We start from the raw sequence: 27,112 nt of genomic DNA, 5'->3' as shown, positions 1-27,112 counted from the left end.
AACGCATCATCATGGGGATGCATAATGTACCACGATGTAAAACACATCATCATGAGGATGCATAATGTACCATGATGTAAAACGCATCATCATGAGGATGCATAATGTACCACGATGTAAAACACATCATCATGAGGATGCATAATGTACCATGATGTAAAACGCATCATCATGAGGATGCATAATGTACCAAGATGTAAAACGCATCATCATGAGGATGCATAATGTACCACGATGTAAAACGCATCATCATGAGGATGCATAATGTACCACGATGTAAAACACATCATCATGGTGATGGGGCAAGTGACACTTTGCTTCTTGAAAGTCCAATATGTCAAAGACTTGACTGCTAAAATGCTAAACATTTTGTCACTGTATCAACAGTGGCCTAAATAAATAAATAGCTAAATAAACTCAGCAAAAAAAGAAACGTCCTCTCACTGTCAACTGTCATCGTTGATTTTCAGCAAACTTAACATGTGTAAATATTTGTATGAACATAACAAGATTCAACAACTGAGACATAAACTGAACAAGTTCCACAGACATGTGACTAACAGAAATGGAATGTGTCCCGGAAAGAATGGGGGGTCAAAATCAAAAGTAACAGTCAGTATCTGGTGTGGCCACCAGCTGCATTAAGTACTGCAGTGCATCTCCTCCTCATGGACTGCACCAGATTTGCCAGTTCTTGCTGTGAGATGTTACCCCACTCTTCCACCAAGACACCTGCAAGTTCACAGACATTTATGGGGGGAATGGCCCTAGCCCTCACCCTCCGATCCAACAGGTCCCAGACGATTAATGGGATTGAGATCCGGGCTCTTCGCTGTCCATGGCAGAACACTGACATTCCTGTCTTGCAGGAAATCATGCACATAACGAGCAGTATGGCTGGTGGCATTGTCATGCTGGAGGGTCATGTCAGGATGAGCCTGCAGGAAGGGTACCACATGAGGGAGGAGGATATCTTCCCTGTAACGCACAACGTTGCGATTGACTGCAATGACAACAAGCTCAGTCCGATGATGCTATGACACACCGCCCCAGACCATGACGGACCCTCCACCTCCAAATCGATCCCGCTCAAGAGTACAGGCCTCGGTGTAACGCTTATTCCTTTGACGATAACCCCGAATCCGACCATCAGCCCTGGTCAGCGAAGAGCACTTTTTGCCAGTCCTGTCTGGTCCAGCGCCCATAGGCGACGATGTTGTCAGTGATGTCCGGTGAGGACATCAGGCCTACAAGCCCTCAGTCCAGCCTCTCTCGGCCTATTGCGGACAGTCTGAGCACTGATGGAGGGATTGTGCGTTCCTGGTGTAACTCGGGCAGTTGTTGCTGCCATCCTGTACCTGTCCCACAGGTGTTGTTACACATGGTCTGCCACTGCGAGGATGGTCAGATGTCCGTCAATTTATTGCCCTGGCCACACCTGCAGTCCTCATGCCTCTTTGCAGCATGCCTAAGGCACGTTCACGCAGATGAGCAGGGACTCTGGGCATCTTTCTTTTGGTGTTTTTCAGTCAGTAGAAGGCCTCTTTAGTGTCTTAAGTTTTCATAACTGTGACCTTAATTGCCTACCGTCTGTAAGCTGTTAGTGTCTTAACGACCGTTCTACAGGTGCATGTTCATTAATTGTTTATGGGTCATTGAACAAGCATGGAAAATAGTGTTTAAACCCTTTACAGTTATTTGGAGTTTTACAAATTATCCTTTGAAAGACTGGGTCCTGAAAAGGGGACGTTTCTTTTTTTGCCAAGTTTATATTTTTGGGGTGGATTTGTTCTTTAAGGCTGTAGACTTAAGAGTGGGAATATGAAAATGGATCAGTTGCATCCATAGAGAGTTCTTCAATCAGATCTTGGCATTCTTTTGTGCTCCCTTCTTTTGCCGACTCAAGTGCAGCCTGCACTCCGAAGATAGGCATACTGTAGATGCTGTTTTTGCTTAAGAACTGCACACCAAATGTGTTTTTACGTGGTCTTGGGGGTGACCCACCTTTGCACACGGTGCAGATATTTTTTGTTGTTTTTGAGTTTTCTTGCTAGTATGAACAAACAAAGAGGAGTTCTTTATTATCACTATCACGGAATGCTACTTCAATAAACTCTTTTCATTTCCAAAGTAAGCCTCATGACTTGGCACATGGCTTCCCCGACCGCTGAACTGCTCTTTGCATACTAATGGTTTTCTATGTTGTTCCATACAAACTTGGAACTTTCGGATAAGAAAAATCTTGAGGACCAAGGCCCATAATCACAAAGTCTCAGAGAAGGAATCAGTTCTGCCTTATAGATCATAACAAATAAGAGGGGGAAGCTGATCCTAGATCAGTACTTCTACTCTGATGGACTTTGTGAATATGGGCACCCAAATGTTTACCCTAAACAGTTCGTTGGCCCTTGCTGCTATTAATAACTGAAACCAATTACTTTTGTGTGTCATACGTCTAGAGAAAACCCATTGCTATATCCCAAAGCAATAATGCACAAGTCTCTGTGTCTATTTAATCCATTGCTTTCATTTTCTCAGGTGTTTTATCACATTAAAGATGAGTCTACATCCCTGAAGGAAAGACATTAACTGCTTTCTGCTTTTTTAATGAAAGCCACCATATACTGTATATGTCTTGATAATGCACGACAGTGAAGTCCGAATGACAGTGAAAATGTACAAGGACTGTCTGCCGTTATCAGAGGAGCTTTCTCATTGAGCTTCAACCAGTGGGCTTGTCAGCCAGTAAGAGGATGAAAACAAAAGAAAAGCTTTATTATAACATTCTAAAATGAGGTCATTCAATACAATGTCTGTTTTTCAAACTTCCCCTGTTGAGTGACACTGGTCTGAGTGCTGATAAAATCCTGTATAGAAAACCAACTGACGATGAAAATGAATGGGGGTCCACCGTCCCTCTTCTGCCCTCCCCGGCATGATGTGAAGACGGGCCTGAGAAACATGTTAGCTAGCCTCTCTCCCTCCCTCACTTGCTCTCCTCTCTGTTTCAGGTCAGGAGGGAGGGATAAAATAATAGTTATTGGCAGTAGATGAAGAGACTGCTAATTTCCTAGGAGAGAGAGGAGCCACTGGGGCCCTTCTAGTCACAAGCAGTCAGGTGGACTAGCATTACAGGTGGAATAGTAAGCTCTGATATCAGTTATTGCAGAGTGCTTTTCCTATGCAGGTAGTGGCTGGATCATCAGGCTAAACTGATGGTGATTGGTTGCCCAGATGAGAGACGTAGCCAATAGGCTGCTCCTGGGCGGACCAAGTACCTCTGTCTGCTCACCATAGTCATAGACCTTGAGGGGGAGGATGAATGCTAGCAGAAGAGAAGAGAAAAAGCTATTATGTCCCAACAAAAAGGACATTATGCTTTGTGAATAGCAACTGCAATATGTTGAGATGGACTATTCAGTGTATTTTTACAGAAACGCAGTAGAAAATGCATGTTGAATGCCCACTTGGTAACTCCATGTGCATTTTACAACAATACTCGTGAATACTGTATCTGCACTGAGCTACTTCTATCATTTACCACAATGTCTGTCGTCACTTATTTGATACAAAGAAAATGCATTTTAAAATAGCAAAATATAACTCCTTTAGACTGTGGCAAATGGCATTGGTCATTATGAACCATTCATACCCTGATCTGACTACATTTTCCAGACATAATGTTCCAACACCATCACACTTATTGCATAAATACACACCCATACATGCATAATGTACAGACACACACATGCATATACACTGAGTGTACAAAACATTGGGAACACCTTCTTAATATTGAGTTGCACCCCATTGTGCCCTCAGAAGAGTCTCAATTTGTCTCCTCCCCTTTTAGCTACACTGATTTTAAGTGGATTTAACAAGTGACATCAATAATCAATCATAGCATTCACCTTGATTCACCTGGTCTGTCTGTCATGGCCCTAATGTTTTGTACACTCAGTGGATATTCACACACACACACACACACACACACACACACACACACACACACACACACACACACACACACACACACACACACACACACACACACACACACACACACACACACACACACACACACACACACACACACACACACACACACACACACACACACACACACACACACACACACACTTCAGGGCATGAGGGGCTAAATGACTTGTAAAACGGCTGAGTGATGAGGAGGAGAGGAGGAAAAGCCTCAGAGATTAGCCCAAGTTGAGGATGAAAGGCTAGGGATGCATGGAGGCCGGGAGGGGGAAGACGTATAGTGGATGGAAGGATACTACAGCAGTGAAATCCTATTTCAACAGCCTGAGGGAGGTGGGGGAACAGGGCTCCGCATTAGCTCTCAGAAACTCTACTCGTTTCGGGGGTTTTCTCAGGGAAGAGAGAACATGTGAATTCCAGCAGCACTGCTGAGGCAAACATGAGTGAAGATGAAAGAGCTGAAGATTTCTCTCACCATCTTTATTGGATTACACATCCAAGCTGGGAAAAGTGTCTTTGGCATTTCAATAGGCCCCGCTCAAAGAAGAGTGGCAAATGGTATGAAGCAGGGAAAAGAGGGAGAATCGAACAGCTTAAACTGCAGTTGGTTATGAAATCTGTTCAAGGACATTAACTCAGAGACGGATACATCTTTACCTAGAATGACTGTGTTGGACTCTGGTCAAAAGTAGTGCTCTATGTAGGGAACAGGGTGCCATTTAGGATGCACAACCAAATCACAATAAAAGCCTTTAAACTAATCGGCAGCGAGTTGCTTACAATACCAACCTGTGTAAAAGGTTCAGACAAAAAAATGACCTCTCATTATGTTGACAATTCAACCATTATTCTCAGCCGTTCTCATTATTTGGCCAAAGCAAAAATATTAATATTCGACTAACAACAACTTGATCACAGTTCCAAGTAACAATCAAATTCCCAGGCATTGCATAATTTGGATCAGCATTGTGATCGTTGTGATTAGCATCATTACATTGCTTTGATCAGGCTAAATGGTGAAGATGGAGGGTAAAAAGCAGGGGTGGATTGGAGGTTCTCAGCCCTGAGCAGGAAGCGGAGATGGAGCTCAGTCATAGGCCGGCAGGCCGAACATCTCTGGTTTGAAGTCCACCATGGTCCTCAGGACCAGTGTGGCCTCCTGGGTAAGGCCTCGGTCCAGTTTGTCATCAGGGATCATGACAACCTGCATCCCAGCCGCCAGGCCGGCCTTAACACCCATAGGAGCATCCTCAAACACCAGGCACTGTTGAGAGAGGAAACAAGACAAGCAGGCGCTAGATGTCATACAGTGCTAAATAAAAAGTGAAAGGAGACAATAGGATTTATAAATTCACATGGGAGCATAATGAAGTGAACAATAGTTAATGTAATTCTGCTATACAGTCAATTACGTATTATAACCTAGTCTGTCCACTACAGGAGGTTGAAGGCAAAATACCAGAAGTACCAGAAGTTATCAATTTCTTAAATAGAGGAAGTATGACAAGGTTTATGATGCCTCATTATGCAACCACAACATAAAACAGTCCAGTCTATTGGCACAGCACAATGCACAAAGTCTTGGACTTTGGACTGAGAACTATGAACTGCAACTCAGTGTCTGGTGGAGAAAACAGAGCAGAGGAAGGCAGTCACACTGAAGAACTCGTGTTGAGGTGAGGTGACCCACAGTATGCTTCTGACTCTTACCTTTGCGTCACAGCTGCATGAATATAGGCAGCATACAAATGAGAAGCCAATATGAAAGCAGTGTGGAGAAGAATGGACAAAGAACTGAGTGACAAGAGCTTTCCTTTTATTCATTGGGAACTTCCGACATCCTGCGCATTTGAACCTCAATAGCTACGCTTCCTAGCTTTTCAAACAAAACACCCCCTCCAAAGACGTCTCCCACCACTCTACCTAATTCAAGGTTCAATCAATCCCTATAATTTGAATGAGTGCACAAAAATAATCACAAAATTACACTATTTGCTGCAATGTTCTTCCTTCTACGTGATTTCCCTCCAATTTGCCTTTGACTTACCTCACACACTAATAGTGACAGACATTGTCATTTAATTGTACCAGATTGACCTAGCAGCTTCGGAAATGCCCTAAACCACAACTACCAGTCAGTCTCTTCTCTAATTCTCAAATGGAACTAAAATAACCTAATAAAAGGTTCCCAGATGGAACAATAGAAGCCGACTCGAGGTCTCTAGAAGATTTGACTAATTGACTCTTGTGATGTCACAGCCTAGAAGTAGCCTAGGAGAGGGACAATAAGTATGGAAACACAGAGCGACAAGGCTACCGAGAGGCCCTAGCTAGATAGTTGCTTCCAATCAAGGGGCAATAAAGACTCTGAATTAGGCAATGAGACTGGAAAATGAACATTTAATCAGTGTTCAATGGCTGCATTGTAATGGACGAGAGGGAAACAGGACTCAAATGCACTGCAGCTCCATGTTAGCTCAGGAGGAAGGCACATAGCCTGAGTGCCAGTCTGTTTGTGCTATCATGCCAACTCCTTGTCACTCATTGTCATGCCAAACATGCTTGACAATGAGCAATGGAGTTTGCAAGGGCACAAGCAGATATGTGACCAGGCTACAAGTCACTGCAGCAAAGAGAGACTGGGGTGGTGATTTGCCTTTATAAAGGGTCAAGGGTCTTTTCTCCTACTCATTGTTAGGACAATGGAAATTTGCTTCAAAAAATCCATATTTTATTGTTCAACTACCGGCCTGCTATACCATGCATTGGGAAGAGTGAACGGAGAACAGACAGAGAACCCAAAGTCGTTCGCCACGCAGGCCTCCAACAGCCAGCCCCATGGAAGATTAACAACCAGTCCCGAGGCATACACCCAAACACATGCAACATTCATCAGAACCAATTGAATCTGTATTCACAGTGTACCCAAGGCAGTCACTGCCGCAACACAAGAAGAGTGGGAGACTCAGTGTGTGTGTGTGTGGATACCTCCCAAATGACACCCTATTCCCTACATAGTGCACTGCTTTTGACCAGGCTCTTCTCAAAAGTAGCGCACTACGTAGGGAACAGGATGCCATTTGGGATGCACAACAGACTACAGTGGCTGGTGCCAAGACTACTGTGATTAGCCGGCTCAGCAGCACGTCACACACACTCCCTTTACAACGGTGTATTAAGGGGAGATGACAGAACATAGCATAGTGTTGTTATGGAGCAGATCCAGGGCCTGCTTGGCAGCCAGCAGCAGCTATTTCAGCAGAACGGACCAGGACGTTTAGTTGTTTACAGGACTATCACGGGACACTTAAGACAAGGAGAGAAAAGTTTCGCTCAGAGAGAATGGGATTGAATCCTATGGACAGTTATGAGTTTTAATCATATGGACGCATGTCATGTGACTGAGTCACATGTATGCTATGTGATTTAAATCCGAATAACTATATATACAAAAGTATGTGGACAGGATTTGGCTATTTCAGCCACACCGGTTGCTGAGAGGTGTATAAAATCGAGCACACAGCTATGCAATCTCTATATACAAACATTGAAGAGCTCAGTGACTTTCAACGTGGCACCTTTCCAAAAAGTCAGTTTGTCAAATTACGAGCCTGCTAGAGCTGTTCTGGTCAACTGTAAGTGCTGTTATTGTGAAGTGGAAACGTCTAGGAGGAACAACAGCTCAGCCGCGAAGTGGTAGGCCACACAAGCTCACAGAACAGGACCACCGAGTGCAAAAAAATGGTCTGTCCTCACTCACTACCAAGATCTAAACTGCATCTGGAAAGCAACTTCAGCACAATAACTGTTTGTCGGGAGCATCATGAAATGGGTTTCCATGGCCGATGAAACCACACACAAGCTTAAGATCACCATGCTTAATGCCAAGCATCGACTGGAATGGTGTAAAGCCCGGCGTCATTGGACTCGAGCAAGGGAGAGGGAGACGTCTACTCTGGCGTGACGAATTAATCTGGGTTTGACGGATGCCAGGAGAATACTAGAATACTGCAAGAATACATATTACCAATTGTAAAATTTGGTGGAAGAGGAATAAATGGTATGGGGCTTTCCATGGTTCGGGCTCAGCCCCTTTGTTCCAGTGAAGGGAAATCCTAACGCTACAGCATACAATGACATTTTAGATGATTCTGTGCTTCCTACTTTGTGGCAACAGTTTGGGGAAGGCCCTTTCCTGTGTCAGCATGAAAATGCACCCATGCAAAGAAAGGTCCATACAGAAATGGTTTGTCAAGATCGGTGTGGAAGAACTTGACCAGCCTTAACAGAGCCCTGACCTCAACACCATCGAACACAACCCCATCGAACACCTTTGGGATGAATTGGAACACCGACTGCGAGCCAGGCCTAATAGTCCAACATCAGTGCCGACCTGGCTGGATGGAAGCAAGTTCCCGCAGCAACGTTCCAACATCTAGTGGAAAGTCTTCTCAGAAGAGTGGAGGCTGTTATAGCGGCAAAGGAGGGAACCAACTCCATATTAATGCCCATGATTTTGGAATGAGATGTTCGACGAGTCCACATACTTTTGATCACGTAGTGTATGTTATATGATGGAATCATATGTACTGTGTGTTATGTTATTGAATCATATGGTCTCTATGTTATGGTAGACGAGTGCGTAGGCTTGCTGCTAGACAGTAGGCTTATGCTATTGTAAACAGAGACCAGGGTCTGGATCTGACACACAGACTTGACCTGGCAGCATGGTCAGTCCTTGGGGGAATACTCATTAGATGAGACATTTTGCCCAGATGGAGAAGCAGAGAACCGTAGGTCACAGTCACCATACGCACTCAACCTACACATGGACCCAATAACCTTCTACTCAACCTAGACATGGACCAGGGAAATAAAGCTGGGTCTAAGCTGGGTCATTGTCCATTTGGAAGACCCATTTGCGACCATGCGTTAACTTCCTAACTGATGTCTTGAGATGTTGCCTCAATATATCCACATGATTTTCCTCCCTCATGATGCCATCTATTTTGTGAAGTGCACCAGTCCCTCCTGCAGCAAAGCACCCCCACAACATGATGCTGCCACCCCCGTGCTTCACGGTTGGGATGGTGTTCTTCGGCTTGCAAGCCTCCCCATTTATCCTCCAAACATAACGATGGTCTTTATAGTCAAACAGTTCTATTTTTGTTTCATCAGACCAGAGAACATTTCTCTAAAAAGTACAATCTTTGTCCCCATGTGTAGTTGCAAACCGTAGTCTGGCTTTTTTATGGCGGGTTTGGAGCAGTGGCTTCTTCCTTGCTGTGCGGCCATTCAGGTTATGTCGATATAGGACTCGATTTACTGTGGATATAGATGTGTTTGTACCCGTTTCCTCCAGAATCCTCACAAGGTCCATTGCTGAAGATCTGGGATTGATTTGCACTTTTCGCACCAAAGTACACTCATATTTAGGAGACAGAACGCGTCTCCTTCTTGAGCGGTATGACGGCTGTGTGGTCCCATGGTGTTAATACTTGTTGTACAGATGAACGTGGTACCTTCAGGCGTTTGGAAACTGCTACCAAGGATGAACCAGACTTGTGGAGGTCTACAATCTTTTTTCTGAGGTCTTGGCAAATTTCTTTTGATTTTTCCATGATGTCAAGCAAAGAGGTTGAAGGTAGACCTTGAAATACATCCACAGGTAAACCTCCTATTGACTCAAATGATGTCAATTAGCCTATCAGAAGCTTCTAAAGCCATGACACCATTTTCTTGAATTTTCCAAGCTGTTTAAAAGGCACAGTCAACTTAGTGTATGTAAACTTCTGACCCACTGGAATTGTGATACAGTCAATTATAAGTGAAATAATCTGTTTGTTAACAAATATTGGAAAAATGACTTGTGTCATGCACAAAGTAGATGTCCTAACCGACTTTCCAAAACTATAGTTTGTTAACAAGAAATTTGTGAAGTGGTTGAAAAAAATAGTTTTAATGACTCCAACCTAAGTGTATGTACAATCAATCATGGATAGAGAGTTACCCATCAAATAAAACATAGTATTTTATTTTATCGAAACGTCTCTAATGCAAATTCGGTTGAGTGCAGTGTACCACAAGGCACCCGTCTTGGGACATTGTTTTCTGTTTTTATTATTGACCTTCCACAGAATATACATTGAGTGTACAAAACATTCTTAACATCTTCCTAATATTGAGTTGCACACCCCCTTCTGCCCTCAGAACAGCCTCAATTCGTTAGGGCATGGACTCTACAAGGTGTCAAAAGTGTTCCACAAGGATGCTGGCCCATGACTCCAATGTCCTTTGGGTCGTGGACAATTCTTGACACACATGGGAAAATGTTGAGTGTGGAAAAACCCAGCAGCGTTGCAGTTCTTGACACATGCAAACCGGTGTGCCTGGCACCTACTATCATACCCCATTCAAAAGCACTTAAATATTTTGTCTTGCCTATTCACCCTCTGAATGGCGCACACACAATCCATGTCTCAATTGTCTCTAGACTTAAAAATCCTTCTTTAACCCGTCTCCTCCCCTTCATCTACACTGCTTGTAGTTGATTTAACAAGTGACATCAATAAGGGATCATAGCTTTCACCTGAATTCACTTGGTCAGTCTGTGTCATGGAAAGAGTAGGTGTTCCTAATGTTTTGTACACTCAGTGTATGTCGGCTACGACAGTAAAATAAGTGATTGACACCCTTAACATAGAGCTCCAGTCAGTTTTAGAATGGGCATCTAGCAATAGGCTGGTGCTAAATATAAAAATATATATAAAAGCAACATTTATGCGACAAATCACTCACTCAACCCTAAAGCTCCTCCAGATCTATTATTGAATAACGTGGCGATTAAGCAACTTAAGGAGACTAAACTGCTAGCCGTAACCCTAGATAGCAAGCTACGGCATCATGGTCAAATCATATAGACTCAATAGTGACTCAAATGGGAAGAGGTCTGTCCATGATAAGATGTTGCTCTGCTTTCTTGATATCTCAGTCGACCAGACAGGTCCTACAGGCATTTGTCGCACCTGGACTACTGCCCAGTCGGGGGGTCATGTGCGACAAAGAGAGACATAGGTCAATTACAGTCGGTCCAGCACAGAGCAGCACGTTTTGCATTTAGATGTTCACCGATGGTGAATGTCAGTAACATGCATGTCAGTCTCTCCTAGCTCAAAGTGGAGGAGAGACTGACTGCTTCACTATCGGTCTTTGTGCAAGATATTGTTGTGTTGAAGGTACTGAACTGTCTGTTCAAGCAGTTGGCACACAGTTCGGACACTCATCGGTACAACAGGAGACATGCAACCAGGAAGTCTCTTCAGTCTCCAAGTCCAAAACAGAGGCTGGGAAAGGCACAGTAATAATAGAGCCATGACTATATGGAACTCTCTGCCACCTCAGGTAACTCAAGAAAGCCATAAAAAAATGATTTAAAAAAACAAAACAGATAGAAGAACACCTTACGGCACAAAAGGGACTGTGAAGAGAGCCATTTTGATATATTTTGTATTGTAATTTACACTGTGTTATGTGTTGAATAATGTAGGTGGGTGGACTTGCACAAGCCTTGGCTTGTCTGAGTCAGAATGGCTCATAGGGCAGGAGACATCTCCTGCTCCTGAAGCGTGAGACAGAGGCAGATTATGTATATTAGTTGTGTTTTTTTCCTGTATGGATCCCAATAAATACTGCTACTAAATACTCCCTTTTACTGTGTCATTTTCTATTTTATCGTGTCATTTTCATGTTCCTGGAAGGACACATCAGGAGAGATTTTTTGTTTGTTTTAAATAGCATATTTTGAATGGACTTTTGACACACACCGTTGTTTGACAGTGATCCATTCAACAAATCATTTTCCTTTTTCCTCAGGTGTTAGATCTCAAAGAGGCTCATCCTCTGCTCCAACATATTACTTCACTTGTCGCTTTTGTCAACGTTTGACACGACAAGGCAAACCAACTATGTCAACACCAGAGTGCCTGGTGTGTCTTAACTTTCGCACGGCTTTAAGACGGGGCTTGTCACAGTGACACAGCCATTCGCTAAAATAACAGCGTTTTGTACAGTCGCTTTCCCTTCAATATTTAATCAGAGCAGTGTGTACGTTTTGTTTATGTCGGGTAAATAAAACGATCATTCTGCTTCTCGTTTTGTTCCGACGCCATCCTGGCCTGAGCTTAATGCAATAAGGTAGGTAGTGCAGCGTGTTCATTCATCAAACTGTCCGTCTCAGAGTGATGCATTTTCAAACTTGATGAATGGTACCGTGGCAAGAAAATACTTGAAACTAACACATCACACTAGAGGTCGACCGATTATGAGTTTTCAACGCCGATACCGATTATTGGAGGACCAAAAAGGCCGATACCGATTAACCAGACAATTTTTTTTACATGTATTTGTAATAATGACAATTACAACAATACTGAATGAACACTTATTTTACTTATTTTAACTTAATATAATACATCACCAATATCGATTTAGCCTCAAGTAAATAATGAAACATGTTCAATTTGGGTTAAATAATGCAAAAACAAAGTGTTGGAGAAGAAAGTAAAAGTGCAATATGTGCTATGTAAGAAAGCTAACGTTTCAGTTCCTTGCTCAGAACATTAGAACATATGAAAGCTGGTGGTTCCTTTTAACATGAGTCTTCAATATTCCCAGGAAATAAGTTTTAGTCTGTAGTTATTATAGGAATTATAGGACTATTTCCCTCTATACCAGTTGTATTTCATTAACCTTAGACTATTGGATGTTCTTATAGGCACTTTAGTATTGCCAGTGTAACAGTATAGCTTCCGTCCCTCTCCTCGCTCCTCCCTGGGCTCGAACCAGCAACACAACGACAATAGCCACCATCGAAGCAGCGTTACCCATGCAGAGCAAGGAGAAAACCTACTAGAAGGCTCAGAGCGAGTGACGTTTGAAACGCTATTAGCGCGCGCTAACTAGCTAGCCATTTCACTTTGGTTACACCAGCCTCATCTCGGGAGTTGATAGGCTTGAAGTCATAAACAGCGCAATGCTTGACGCACATGAAGAGCTGCTGGCAAAACGCACAAAAGTGCCGTTTGAATGAATGTTTACGCGCCTGCTTCTGCCTACCACCGCTCAGTCAGATACTTAGATACTTGTATGCTCAGTCAGATTATATGCAACGCAGGACACGCTAGATAATATCTAGTAATATCATCAACCATGTGTAGTTAACTGGTGATTATGATTGATTGTTTTTTATAAGATAAGTTTAATGCTAGCTAGCAACTTACCTTGGCTTACTGCATTCGCGTAACAGGCAGTCTCCTTGTGGAGTGCAACGAGCGAGAGGCAGGTCGTTATTGCGTTGGACTAGTTAACTATAAGGCTGCAAGATTGGATCCCCCGAGTTAACAAGGTGAAAATCTGTTCTGCCCCTAAACAAGGCAGTAAGAATAAGAATGTGTTCTTAACTGACTTGCCTAGTTAAATAAAGGTATAAAAATAAAATCCCCAAAAACATTTTTTTTTTTTTTTTAAATCGGCAAATTGGCTCCCAAAAAAAACGATTTCCGATTGTTATGAAAACTTTAAATCAGCCCTAATTAATCAGCCATTCCGACATCACACAGTAAGGATTTGTGAGAGTGTGCATATTCGGGCCTGCAACATGGTTTGTTGAGTGAGTGAAGAGACAGTGATAGATAGCCTGCTACATCTTCTAAACCATCTCTAAGCACAGGGCAGGCTAACTGCAGGATATGCAGGAACGTTTTCCTCATCTGTGTTACGGGGTACTTTGTTATACACAGGAAACAGGAAATGCAGGCCATCATTTAAAAATCTGGAGGTCCTAAATGGCACACTATTCCCTTTATAGTGCCCGACTTTTGACCAGGGTCCATATGGCTCTGCGGTGCACTCAAAAGTTTGCACTATAAAGGGAATAGGGTGTCATTTGGGATGCAGACCTGGAGGGCACAGTGTAAATGCATAAAAGGGCAATCTATTGGCCTCCAGAGGGCTGCGTTCACAAGGCTAATGAGTGGTTTGGTCAACCCGAGGAAAATCACATGGAGACGTTTGTCACTCTAGGCCAGATGGCAGACAGGAGCAGAATAGCTTTCATTTGGTGTCTGAGTGGGGACACGTTTTCATCTTTTACTCAGACAAAGACTAGGTTTAGAATAGTCTCTTCTAACAGCCGCTGTGCTTGTGGAGCGCCCTGAATCTGTTGAGAGAGATTATGTTTTGAAAGACTTAGGATACATACAGGCTATGGAACAGGTAGACTTCATAAATAACCGTAGGTAAGGGTCACGTTATCTAGAAATTGCGGAAATAGAAGGTCAAGGTAATGACATAGCTATTGATGATTGAGTGAAGTCAATTCTCTCCCGCACCACAACTACCTTCCAGATAAGAAAATTATTAACAAACCATGATACTACAGTGGACAAGTCCTTCAGGAAATAGCCTTTAACTTGTCTACCGGCTGTGACTGTGACACTCCCTGGGAGCTTATATAAATCCCCATTGACCGAGTGTCTGTCCGTAAATCTTACATCTCCATGCCAGTGTTGGCATTTTCTTTCCAACAGAATAAAAAGGAGTGATCAATACTGTTAAAGCTCCTCATAAACTCAGACAAACTCGCTGACAATGTATTCTCCCCGTTCCTGATTTGGTGTGGACAGAAAAGGACCCAACAGGCTTCACTAACATGAAGTCTGTGTTCATAAAGCACTTTAACAAATAAAATATATTGTGTCTCTGAAATGAATGGGAGTTCATAGGATTTTAGGCCACTAAAATGCAGCACCAGATATGAAAACCCAAACAAGCACATTACTGCTGAGTATAGGGCAAGTGATATTACATCTACTGGTATTAAGGACTGACCTTCTGACCACTTAAAGCACCACCGTGTCCATAATATTTTTGCAGAGAACTTCAAAGCTCAAATATTGAATATTCCATAGAGCTGATATTAAAAAACACTCTCGTTGTTTGTTTTTTTTGGGGGGGACTCGCAGCGAGGCCCTACTGTACCTTCTCCGTCAAAGCATGTGGGACTGTCTGTTCATAAGGAACATAATTAGGGCTGTAGAATAGCACGGCCTTAACTATTCAGATAGATAGATCAAGCCTGTTTTAGTCCCTGACCATTTCAATCCACCAGCACCAAACACACTGGGTACCACAAACGCATCACTGTGATAGCTAAATTGAAGAATAAAAGAAAGATGTTGACTATATGGTCGAGAAATAATGAATAATGTGTCAATTTTGGGATTATAGCAGCAGTCACCATTTATTATGTGGTTGGTGCACAGCAGAGAGGCCCACTGGGTCCGGATAGTTGAAACACCCATAAAATATGGGGGTGTAGCCGAGGCGACTGGCTGTCCCTAAATCAGCGTTGTGTTGTTGCTGTAGCATCATTATATAGGCTAGCTACAGATCCAAGCTCCAGAGCCAATACTGTCTCTGTACTGACTCTTTACACCCTCTGTGTGAGCCTCTCTGTGACTTAGTCTCAAATGGCACCCTATTCCCTACAAAGTGCACTACTTTTGACCAGAGCCGTTTGGGACGCAACCTATGTGAATGTGAACTAGAGCTTTTTCATGTTTCATTTTCATGTTTCATTAATCTTAGCTGGTAGGCTGAGTGCACACCTTTAGTAAAAACCTTTTCTCTATCCCTCCACCTCTTCCCTGAAATGGAAGAGGTGGATGACTAATTCCTTGCCTTTGGTCACCATAGAGACAGAGTACTGGGCTGGGCACATTACTTACTTGTGAGAGGGTTTTAAGCAGTCTGCCGGGCGTATTGCCTCCAGTGTTGCATAGCATCATCAGAGCCCTCAAAATGCCTCACGTCACTTCATGCCTATATTCCAGGAAACCTCCCTCCCAATAACGCTGATATAAACAGCAACCTTTTAAGCACCAGAACAAACATGCATCCTGAGAAAATGACTTGAAATTCCACTGCATGATTGAATATGTACAGTTGTAGTGAAAGCTTAAAATAATGCTTACATTTTAGAGGTAAGAAAGGACAACAGCAAAAATACAACTCAAATGTTTCACCTACAACTGTCTTCGCTGAAGTTTCTGTAAAATTACTCACTACAATTAATTAAACTCATTGTAAATTCATCCCTGCTTCCACTAATCTGGGGGTAGGAGAGAAGCTGCGAACACAATGTTAATACACGCTCCCATTTTCTTTTTATTGCATTCTGTCTTTCTCCTGTCTCCTCCTTGCAATCCTGAATCGCAATCTGTCTCCTCCCTCCCTACTTCTCTCTCTCTTTCTGTGCTTAGGCAAAACTGTCACGGAGAGAGGAGAGGTGCCAGGAAGTGATGCATCATAATTCGTTATTCCACTGAACCGATTCCCCTCTCACCCGCAGTTCCATCTCATCAAGAAAAAACGAAAGTCCTAACTGGGGATGTTTGGAAGCCGCCAAGATTTTTCAAAAACAGGCCGACAATTAACGAAGGCTGCTGCTGCAGACCCATTTGCAGAGAAATCTACAGCCCTGCACCTGTTAGGGAGATTCATTTACCTCAAAAAAGGAAAACACAAATCCAAAGCTATTAACCTCTCTTTTTGGGTTCCTTTTTGGGGGTTTTCCATTTGATAGCTCTGTAAAACTAACTGAATATTTATGTAGTCTTCTAACCCTAATGATTGTAGACATATTTCATAGGTGGGTTTGCTAAAACAGGCATGGAAGGTGATAAACTTGGTAGTGGCTACGTCACAAGCAGCACCCTATTTCCTATATAGTGCACTAGCACTATGGGCCCTGGTCTAATGTAGTGCACTATAAAAGGGAATAGGGTGCCATTCGCAATGTACACCGTGTGATTCCTCAAAAAGTGGGGGTTTCACAGGGTCCTATAAATAAGGCCTACACTTTCGATAGCCTGGTTTGGATCTGCTACAGACGATCAGTTGGTCAGTCAGTGTCTTGCTAATAATTCCTTTGGCGTTTCTTAGGAACGGGTGAAAGCTGAGGCATTGAAGCATGGCAGGACGACATTAGCCTTGGTAACTTTCCTAACAACAGAATTGGTTATGGGCTTAAGAGTTAACCCACTTTCTTGGAGGTATAAATGCAATTCCACAGGTTCCTATAAAAACAATTTTGTTAATCTGCACAATGATTAGTCTACGAACGAATATACTAAGTAACAAACGGGAAAAAAAATTCTTAACAACTGAATTGGTGTAAAACTTTTTAGGGGTTGGTCTTTTTCAGCATTATAAGTTGTACCAGCCCACTGTCCACTACCCTGTCCCTCTTCGTATCAGTCATCTGAGCTATGATTGGTAAGAATTGGGGACCTTCGGGCTGCTTTCCCCCTCCAACCTTACTAGGTGTGTATGAGAGTATCTTAGCGTGTTTACCGGTCTGTCCCTCTTATCGTGGCTGGTTATTTTATGCTTAGCTTATTTATTCATGAGGCAACAAGAATAGGGTAATAGTCTACTCCACTACCCACTGTAGGCTACTGTCCCTCTCACTCGCCTGTCCTTCTTACCGTGGCCGGAGGTGCAGGAGGAGTGAACCTGCTGGCACACACCAAAAAGGAGTCAGGCTGAGGTTTGCTGTTTTTCACATCGGGATCATCCCCTAGGACGATGTGGCTGAACAGGTCAAAGAAGGCTTTGTGCTGACTGGTCTTCATCTCAAACGCCAGGCCTGCTGAGCTTGTCGCTACAGCGATGGGCACATTGTGTTTACGGAGATGGTGGACGAGATTCTCCACTCCTGGTTACACACAGACAAACAGTACCAGTCAAACGTTTGGATACACCTACTCATTCAAGGGTTTCTTTAATTGTACTATTTTCTACATTGTATAATAATAGTGGAGACATCAAACATATAAAATAATACATATGGAATCATGTAGTAACCAGAAAAGTGTTAAACAAATCTAAATATATTTTATAGTTGAGATTCTTAAAATAGCCACCCTTTGCCTTGATGAAAGCTTTGAACACTCTTGGCATTCTCTTAACCAGCTTCATGAGATAGTCACCTTGAATGCAATTCAATTATCACATGTGCCTTGTTAAAAGTTAATTTGTGGAATTTCTTTCCTTCTTAATGCGGTTGAGCCAATCAGTTGTGTTGTGACAAGGTAGGGGTGGTATAGAGAAGATAGCCTTATTTGGTAAAAGACCAAGTCCATATCATGGCAAGAACAGCTCAAATAAGCAAAGATAAACAATAGTCCATCATTACTTTAAGACATGAAGGTCAGTCAATACGGAATATTTCAAGAACTTTCAACGTTTCTTCAAGTGCAGTCATAAAAACCATCAAGCGCTATGATGAAACTGGCTCTCATGAGGACCGCCACAGAAAAGGAAGACCCAGAGTTACCTCTGTTGCAGAGGATATGTTTCAATAGAGTTAACTGTACCTCAGAAATTGCAGCCCAAATAAATGCTTCACAGAGTTCAAGTAAGAGACACATTTCAACATCAACTGTTCAGAGGAGACTGTGTGAATCAGGCCTCCATGGTCGAATGGCTGCAAAGAAACCACTACTACAGTTAAGGACACCAATAAAAAGAAGAGACTTGCTCGGGCCAAGAAACACAAGCAATGGACATTAGACCGGTGGAAATCTGTTCTTTGGTCTGAGTCCAAATTTGAGATTTTTGGTTCCAACCGTCATGTCTTTGAGACAGAGAGTAGGTGAACAGATCTCTGCATGGGTGGTTCCCACTGTGAAGCATGGAAGAGGAGGTGTGATGGTGCTTTGCAGATGACACTGTCTGTGATTTATTTAGAATTCAAGGCACACTTAACAAGCAGGGCCACCACAACATTCTGCACCGATATGCCATTCCATCTGGTTTGGGCTTAGTGGGACTATCATTTGTTTTTCAACAGGACAATGACCTAACACACCTCCAGGCTGTGTACGGGCTATTTGACAAAGAAGGAGAGTGTTGGAGTGCTGCATCAGATGACCTGACCTCCACAATCACCCGACCTCAACAGAATTGAGATGGTTTGGGATGAGTCTTAACTATTATTCTACAATGTAGAAAATAGTACAAATTAAAGAAGAACCCTTGAATGAGGAACTTTTGACTGGTACTGTATAGTACACATCATTGGTTTGTCCAACACAGTAAATACTAACAAATCCAAACAAATTGAGCCCAGTTCAAATCCAGGATCACACTCCCTCTAACTCATGCCCTATTGCAGGGGTACTCAATTTACGCTATGAGGTCTGGACCCTGCTGGTCTTCTATTCTACCTGATAATTAATTGCACACACCTCGTGTCCCTGGTCTAAATTTGTTCCTGATTAGATGGGAACAATTAAAATAATGCAGTGGAACTGGCTTCAAAGGTCCAGAGTTGAGTTTGAGGGCACTAGCACTCTGAATATAGTGTAGAGTCTTCCTATGTATACAGGACACACACACACAGTAATGAAAACATGGGATTACAGTTCGTTTGTCAACAAACTCAGAGACTCATATTTCATAGGTGAGAACCAACTATTTTGTTCATGTTATGGTAACTATACCACACTACAACTGTAACACACACACCTTAGCTACCTTGCATCAATTGAGCTGAAGGAAATATCTTCTCCTGAATTTTTCTAGTCTCACTGAGAAGTTCCTCTGGTGTCATTGGTAGTTCTAGGGAGTCTCGTATAATGGTGGAAGCCTCCATAGCTTTCTTTCCCATCACAGAAGACTTCACGTCCCAGGTGTATTTCTTTCCAAACCTGTCGCATACTTCCTGGTATGACACCGTGTACAGCCTCTCTGTATCTGCAAGTTCAAAACAGAGCAAAATAAACGTTAGATAGCTTTGTTATCACCACACGTTTAACTTAAAGCTAAAATCCTTAGTTGCTACATCAAGTTTTGGACTTATGATATATACCCATTGATTCTGGAATATAATGAGCTTAGTTCAACTGTCATACCCCATCAGAACCCAGATTATAGGCTTTGTTTACTAGAAGTTTTGTAAAGAACAGAAATGTAAAACTGTATAGCTTCAAAAAATGTCTAAATCTATCATTTTGATATCATGGATGGTCAGTCCTTGGAACCTCATATTTCTATGAATTTGAGTGGTTACATTTATCCACACACATCCCCTCAGTTTTTGTTTTTACTGAAACAGAGGCTTTTAACTAAGGATTCTAGCTTTAAATCACGACATTCAGAAGACTATGCAAGACAGCACATGGAAATGATTAGCGAATGTTATGGTTGTAGAAAGATTTCTTTACAGATAGCTAGCAAACGTTACTGTTAATTTTGCTTCACCATGGTTGACACACATGATGAGCTGTTACTGAATGCAAGGCCTTGTGTCAGTTTGTTCCGGCATGTATAATTCCATCGTTTCAAATGCAAATAGAAAGTGTATATTAATAACCTAATAATAATCCATCCATGTCGAAAAGAACATGGGTCACCGGTTTAAAAATCGATTGTGTAGACATAATTACAGTAGGTGCCAACACAACGACAAAATCCAATCTTGAAATCGAAGCACTAGCTAGCTAGCAGGCTAACGTTAGCTATATTTAGTAGGAAGATGGACAACTGATACCAAAGTCTCAGTGCCAATAACTATCAAGTAGCAAACTAAATGTATGATTTTATTCATTTCTAGAACGTAGATAAACCTATTTACATCACACAATATCAAAATAATTTAGTAATCTTACAATTTAGATTTACGAAAATGATGCTGTCGCAAATAATGGTGATTCTTTAGTCGGCCAACATTTTGCAACGGCTCATGGGCAATGTAGTTTTATGCTCAGAAGCCTCTCTTCTGCCTATTCACTCAGAAGAATTAGTCTCATAATATCCCACTTATCTACAGAAATGTAGTGGGCCTAATTTAAATGTGATTTGCTACATTTTAAAACACATGTCTGTATTTGTTCATTTTTTAGATAACTTCACATACAAAATAATGTGCTTAAATGTTGATTCAAACAGACAACGCAGTGTTGGACCTAAACCATTGATGTAAACTGCTGAATGTAGACTTACTTTTCACTTGTCAATACTTATTTGTGGGCAGCATTTAAAATATCAAATATTGGCTATATTTTCATTTAATTCATGAATTAATTAGCATAGTGTAATAAAAAATGATTGAGCATTATGTGGTGATGGCTCGGGGAGGCCATGAACTCTCGTTCATCACCCACGATGGCGCTGTCAATGTGTACAGTCCCAGCGCTCTGTCTACACGTTAATAATCCTCGATTGTGATACAGTTTTGAAAACTGTACTTTCATATTGAGATTTTTTTTTTTTTTAACTAAAGGTAAACTATAAAGGTTACTATGCACCTTTTTTTGGCCGTCATTGGCTCATTATCACAAGGCCTAGCCTTCATTAGACTATCAAAGACCATCCTAAAGCACACCACCCCTAAAGCAAACCATCAATAAATATAAGCTAGCTGAACACCTAACCCTGACTCTAGTCTAGGCCGATTCTAGCCTAATTATTTTTCATTAAAATGGACTATGTTAGTTTATTGATCCTTATTCCAGGGTGGTAGTCTATATCACACCATACAGGTGGATTCGTTGTTGCAGATTAAATTAACAGCCTGTGGACCTGTGTTCTAGCGCCACATTTTACAGAATAATTGGATCCTCAATGTTTGTCTTGTTAAGGTGAGAGAAAGAGACATCGGGGGAATGAGTCCTCCAACCTGGGCGAGTTAATGAGGCTATGGATTCAGGTCTATTTGGGAGGAGCTGAGGCCCACACTCAAACAAAGTGTAGGTTCCAAATAGCACCCTATTCCCTGTAATAGTGCACTTCTTTTGACCAGGGCCCGGCCCATACCTATTTGGGACGTACTCTTTGTTTGAGTCCTTCAGAGTGAGTTTGGCTCTCTTTACCAATTGTGTTTCAGAACTTTGTGTCTTTTTGTGAATTGCTTCAGACCAAACACTCAATTCTCTTTCTACCAAATCGTTCACAAAGTGAGCACTGTAGGGAAGAAGAAAAGTCGGGGCACCTTAACATTTTTTAAATATTTGATTTACATAACTTTACATGCATATCTTTGCTATAATGTATTTACCTACTATATATTGCAATCATACCATTTGATACTCTTTATAGCCTTATACTATACAGTTATAGGCCAGTAAAACTAAATTGCCACTTTTTTCTCACAGGCCTACATTTTAGACTGAAGTTAATTGTATTTATCTAATCATTGTATTACCTTGCAGATACAAACATGACACTTGCATAGAAGGGGAAGGTCTAAAGCAATTAACATCTGCACTGTTTACATTATGCTGATAAGCTCATTAATTTTGGGCGACTGATTGGTATCAACCTTCGATGCAATTCCCCCATCATTTTTTGGCCTCTGCGAGATATTTGCAGTCACCCTTTTAAATGAGGAAAAGTGAACTGAAATGCAAATTCAGCAGCTAAGATCAATAGAGTTTGCTCTGGGGAAAGCTAAGCAGAGGACCTATTGCGAACATGAACTCAGCCATATCCTTGATGAGTAAGTGTTCAACAATGGCCAGGCATGAAACCATAGTAGAGGTAGAACATTCAGAGGGAGTTTACTCTAATGCAGAGGGAAAACCCTGATTAGACCTGACGGGCCAACCCCAGGTGGTAAAGGTAGGCAACAACAGCTCCGCTACGCTGGGTCCCCACAAGGGTGCGTGCTCAGCCCCCTCCTGTACTCCCTGTTCACCCATGACTGCGTGGCCACGAACGTCTCCGACTCAATCAAGTTTGGAGGCGACACAACAGTGGTAGGCCTTGATTACCAACAATGACGAGACAGCCTACAGGGAGGAGGTGAGGGCTCTGTTGGAGTGGTGCCAGGAAAATAAAAGAAGGGGCTGATTATGGACTTAATGAGACAGCAGAGGGAGCATGACCCCATTCACCTCAATAGGCTTCAGTGGAGAGGGTCAAAAGCTTCAAGTTCCTTGGCATGCACATCACTAACAACCTGAAATGGTCCATCCACATAGACAGTGAAGAAGGAACAACAGCGTGGCCTTTAAGACCCTCACAAACTTCTTCAGATGCACCATTGAGAGCATCCTGTCGGGATGTATCACTGCATGGTATGGCAACTGCACTGTCCATAACTGCAGGGCTCTCCAGAGGGTGGTGCGTTCAGCCCAACGCATCACCAGGGCCACACTGCCTGTCCTCCAGGACATCTACAGCACCCGGTGTCACAAGAAGGCCAAGAAGATCATCAAGGACCTCAGCCACCCGAGCAATGGCCTGATCACCCTGCTATCATCTAGAAGTAGGAGACAGTACAGGTGCAATAAAGCTGGAACCGAGACTGAAAAACAGCTTCTATATCCAGGTCATGTTACTAGCACCCAGTACTCTACCCTGCAGCTTAGAGACTGCTGCCCTGTGTACATAGTCAATGAACACTTTAATTATGTTAATATACTTTTACACACTTTATAAATATATATATATACTGTATTCTAGTCGGGGCTCATCCTATATAACTACTGCTGTACACACCTTTTCTATTCATATACTGTCCATAATATCTATACACACCATCATATACTGTACATAGAGTGTATATTTATATTCCGGGATTCATTCTAATTTTTATATATTTCATCATTCCTTTTTTTACATTTTTTGGATATGGGTGTATTGTTTTGTATGGTTAGATATTACAGCACCGGTGGAGCTAGGAACATACGCATTTAGCCACACCCACAATAACATCTGCAAAATACGTGTACATGACCAATAAAATGTTGCTCTATTTTATTTGCATTTATTTTTGCTAAATTCGTTGTTATTTAACAAGCTTATTGTAGTATAAGCTATACCAAAGTTATTGTCCTATTTCATTCACCCAAAATAAATGTCATTGCAGGCCAGGGGCGTAGTTGGTTTTTGAACATTGGGGCGACCAATTTTAACGCTGTTGTGTGGGGCCTCCCCCTGATAAAAAAATAAAATAAAATGAATTTCCTGCCTTTTAAAGGCCCAACGCAGATCTTTTTATCTCAATATCAAATCACGTCTGGGTAACAATTAAGTACCTTACTTTAATAGTTTTCCATTAAAGTAGTCAAAAGGAGGCCTCCCGAGTGGCGCAGAGGACTAAGGTACTGCATTGCAATGCTAGAGGTGTTACTACAGACCCGGGTTTGATCCCAGACTGTGTCGCAGCAAGCCGCGACCGGAAGACCCATGAGGCGCCGCACAATTGGCCGAGCGGCGTCCGGGTTAGGGTGAGGGTTTGGCTGGCCAGGATGTCCTTGTCCCATCGCGCTCTAGTGACTCCTTGTGGCTAGCCTGGCGCCAGCTGTACGGTGTTTCCTCCGACACATTGGTGCAGCTGGCTTCTGGGTTAAGCGAGCAGTGAGTCAAGAAGCAGGGTGGCTTGGCAGCGTTGTGTTTCAGAGGACACATGGCTCTCGGCCAGACTCTCCCGAGTCTGTACGGGAGTTGCAGCGATGGGGCAAGACTGCAACTATCAATTGGGGTAAAAAGTACAAATACATTTTTTTTTTAAAGCAGTCAAAAATTAACATTGTTGTTTGTTGTTGCTAAAAGCTATTTCTCAAGCAAGAATGTCACTATGATTGTCTGGGAGTGGTCTTAGCGGGAAGGGGAAGGGTACTTCCAAAATCTGCTGATAAAATGTCCTGTTTGATTGTATTTTAAACCAGCAACTATTAGGAATTAACATCGAAATGATCAGTTGTTGTAATATATGATACAAAATTTGCTATGATACTGCATTTTGACTGCACTGGGCCTTTAAGGTTTGCCATTACTCATGGCCTCTCTTTCCTAAAACACAGGAAAAAATAGGGGGAGGGGGGAATTGAGTGATGTATTAAGGACAGTATAGGAAATGTAATGGGTGTGAATATTTTTACCAATAAAATGTCAGCCTCAAAGAGAGCTTTTTTTTTATTGAAGAAACTTTATTTGGTTGGTTTTCCACACAAAAGACTAAAACATAAAAACAAGTGTTTGTTTTTGCAGTGCATATGAAAAGGACTATTCAAAGACGCTCTGTTGGTCAATATTTGGTGAAAAAAATGGAGCAGAAATCTGATACTAATCTGTCTGTATAGGATTTTATCCGTAACCAGGCCCAGGCATAAAACAAGCCTTGTTAAGAAAGTACGTAAGCCTTGGACAAGTATCCCTTGTCTGAGCCAGAATGGCCCATAGAGGCAAGAGCTTATCAACTGTAGCATGAATCAGCTAGATCCATGTACTGTATTTTATACCATCTATTGCACCTTGCCTATGCTGCTCGGCCATCACTCATCCATATACTTACATGTACATATTCTCATTCACCCCTTTAGATTTGTGTGAATTAGGTAGTTGTTGGGGAATTGTTAGATTACTTGTTAGATATTACTGAACTGTCGGAACTAGAAGCACAAGCATTTCACAACACTCACCTTAACATCTGCTAACCATGTGTATGTCACCAATAACATTTGATTTGATTTGCCAAGCAAAGAGGCATCAGGTCCCATTCTCAACTGGGCATCAAACCCCCCAACCTTTTAATCTCAGGGTGGACTCTAACCTCAAGGCCAAAGCAGATATTTCGAAATACGTACGGGGCCTTCAGAAAATATTCATACCCCTTGACTTATTCAACATTTTGTTGTGTTACAGCCTGAATTGAAAAGGGATTAAAACATTGTTTTTAGCACCCATCAACACACAATGCCCCATAACGACAAAAGTGAACATATGTTTTCTGAAATGTTTGCAATTATATTGAAAATAATATACAAAGAAATATCTCATTTGTGTCACTATTCACACCCATTTGATGTGACGCTCTAAATTGAGCTCAGGTGCATTCAATTTCCTTTGATCGTCCTTGAGATGCCACTACAACTTGATTGGAGTTGGCCAATTCAATTGTTTGGACATCATTTTGGAAGAAACACAGCTGACTGTATAAGGTCCCCCTAGTTGACAGCGCATGTCAGAGCAGAAACTATACTAGGAAGACCAAGGAACTGTCCGTAGATCTCAAAGATAGAATTGTGGTGAGGCATACGGTGCCTTCAGAAGGTATTCACAACCCTTGACTTTTCCCAAATGTTGTTCTGCTACAACCTGAATTTAAAATGGATTAAATTGAGATGTTCTGTCACTGGCATACACACAATACCTTTTAATGTCAAAGTGGAATTATGTTTTGTTTTTAGAAATGTTTACAAATTAATACATTTAAAAGCTGAAATTTCTTGACTCAATAAGTATTCAACCCCTTTGTTATGGCAAGCCTAAATAAGTTCAGGAGTAAAAATAAAAAGTGCTTATTAAGTCACATAAGTTGCATGTAATACTGCATGTAATACTAAAAGTATTGTTGAATGACTACAATTATCTGTAAGATCCCTCAGTCGAGCAGTCAATTTCAAACACAGGGTCCACCACAAAGACCAGGGAGGTTTTTCCAATGCCTCGCAAAGAAGTTCACCTATTGGTAGATGGGTGAAAAAAAGTTAGCCATTGAATATCCCTTTGAGCAGTGGTGTCAAACTCATTCCATGGAGGGCCTAGTGCCTGCTCTTTTTTGGCTTTTCTTTAATAAATGAAGACCTAGACAACCAGGCGAGGGGAGTTCCTTGGTGTAAAAAAGTACACATTTGTCATACTTGAGTAAGAGTAAAGATAATAAAAAAATTTTTTTAAAAGATAGAAAAGATAGAGGAGGAAAAGGAGATAATCGACAGCAGCGCATTGAGACGCAAATGAGTTGAGATGAAGATGAGAGCTAGCAACGATCAACCAGACAGCATCCAGCAGTGGCTTTTATTCCACACGTCACAATTAAACCAACTTGTACATTATTTGATTTGCCCTAAGTATCGAAACACTGGACTGAAAATCACCATAGAGCCCACCAACCAGGGATTCTGTCATGATAGAATGTGCACATTGTGAAGGTGATCGTGATGCATTTGGGAGTGTTTACACTTCCCCCAGGCTGCAGGGGAGATGTGGCATTTGATATAAATGTGAGAATGGTTCTTCTAGCCCACGATCTTCGTTATGTAGC

General features: G+C 42.0%; 1 protein-coding gene across 2 annotated transcripts; it reads right to left on the bottom strand.

Annotated features, from left to right (window-relative positions):
• Positions 1–2,749: 2,749 nt before the first annotated feature.
• LOC118370198 (pseudouridine-5'-phosphatase-like) lies at positions 2,750–20,590 on the bottom strand. Of its 2 annotated transcripts, none has more exons than XM_035755072.2 (4): positions 20,435–20,590; positions 19,597–19,815; positions 17,544–17,773; positions 2,750–5,260 (listed from the first exon to the last, which is right to left on the bottom strand). In XM_035755072.2, exons 1-4 carry the CDS (start codon positions 20,499–20,501, stop codon positions 5,084–5,086), a joined length of 693 nt encoding a protein of 230 aa, XP_035610965.1. In that variant the 5' UTR covers positions 20,502–20,590; the 3' UTR covers positions 2,750–5,083. The 2 variants fall into 2 exon arrangements, with proteins under 2 accessions (XP_035610965.1, XP_035610966.1); XM_035755073.2 differs by having other exon boundaries at positions 20,323–20,436.
• Between the last annotated feature and the right edge of the window lie 6,522 nt (positions 20,591–27,112).

Source organism: Oncorhynchus keta, chromosome 37 (genome assembly GCF_023373465.1).
Source record: "Oncorhynchus keta strain PuntledgeMale-10-30-2019 chromosome 37, Oket_V2, whole genome shotgun sequence".
NCBI lineage: Eukaryota > Metazoa > Chordata > Actinopteri > Salmoniformes > Salmonidae > Oncorhynchus > Oncorhynchus keta.
The sequence above is the reverse complement of the archived record's forward strand: the minus strand, read 5'-3'. Positions and strand labels throughout refer to the sequence as shown.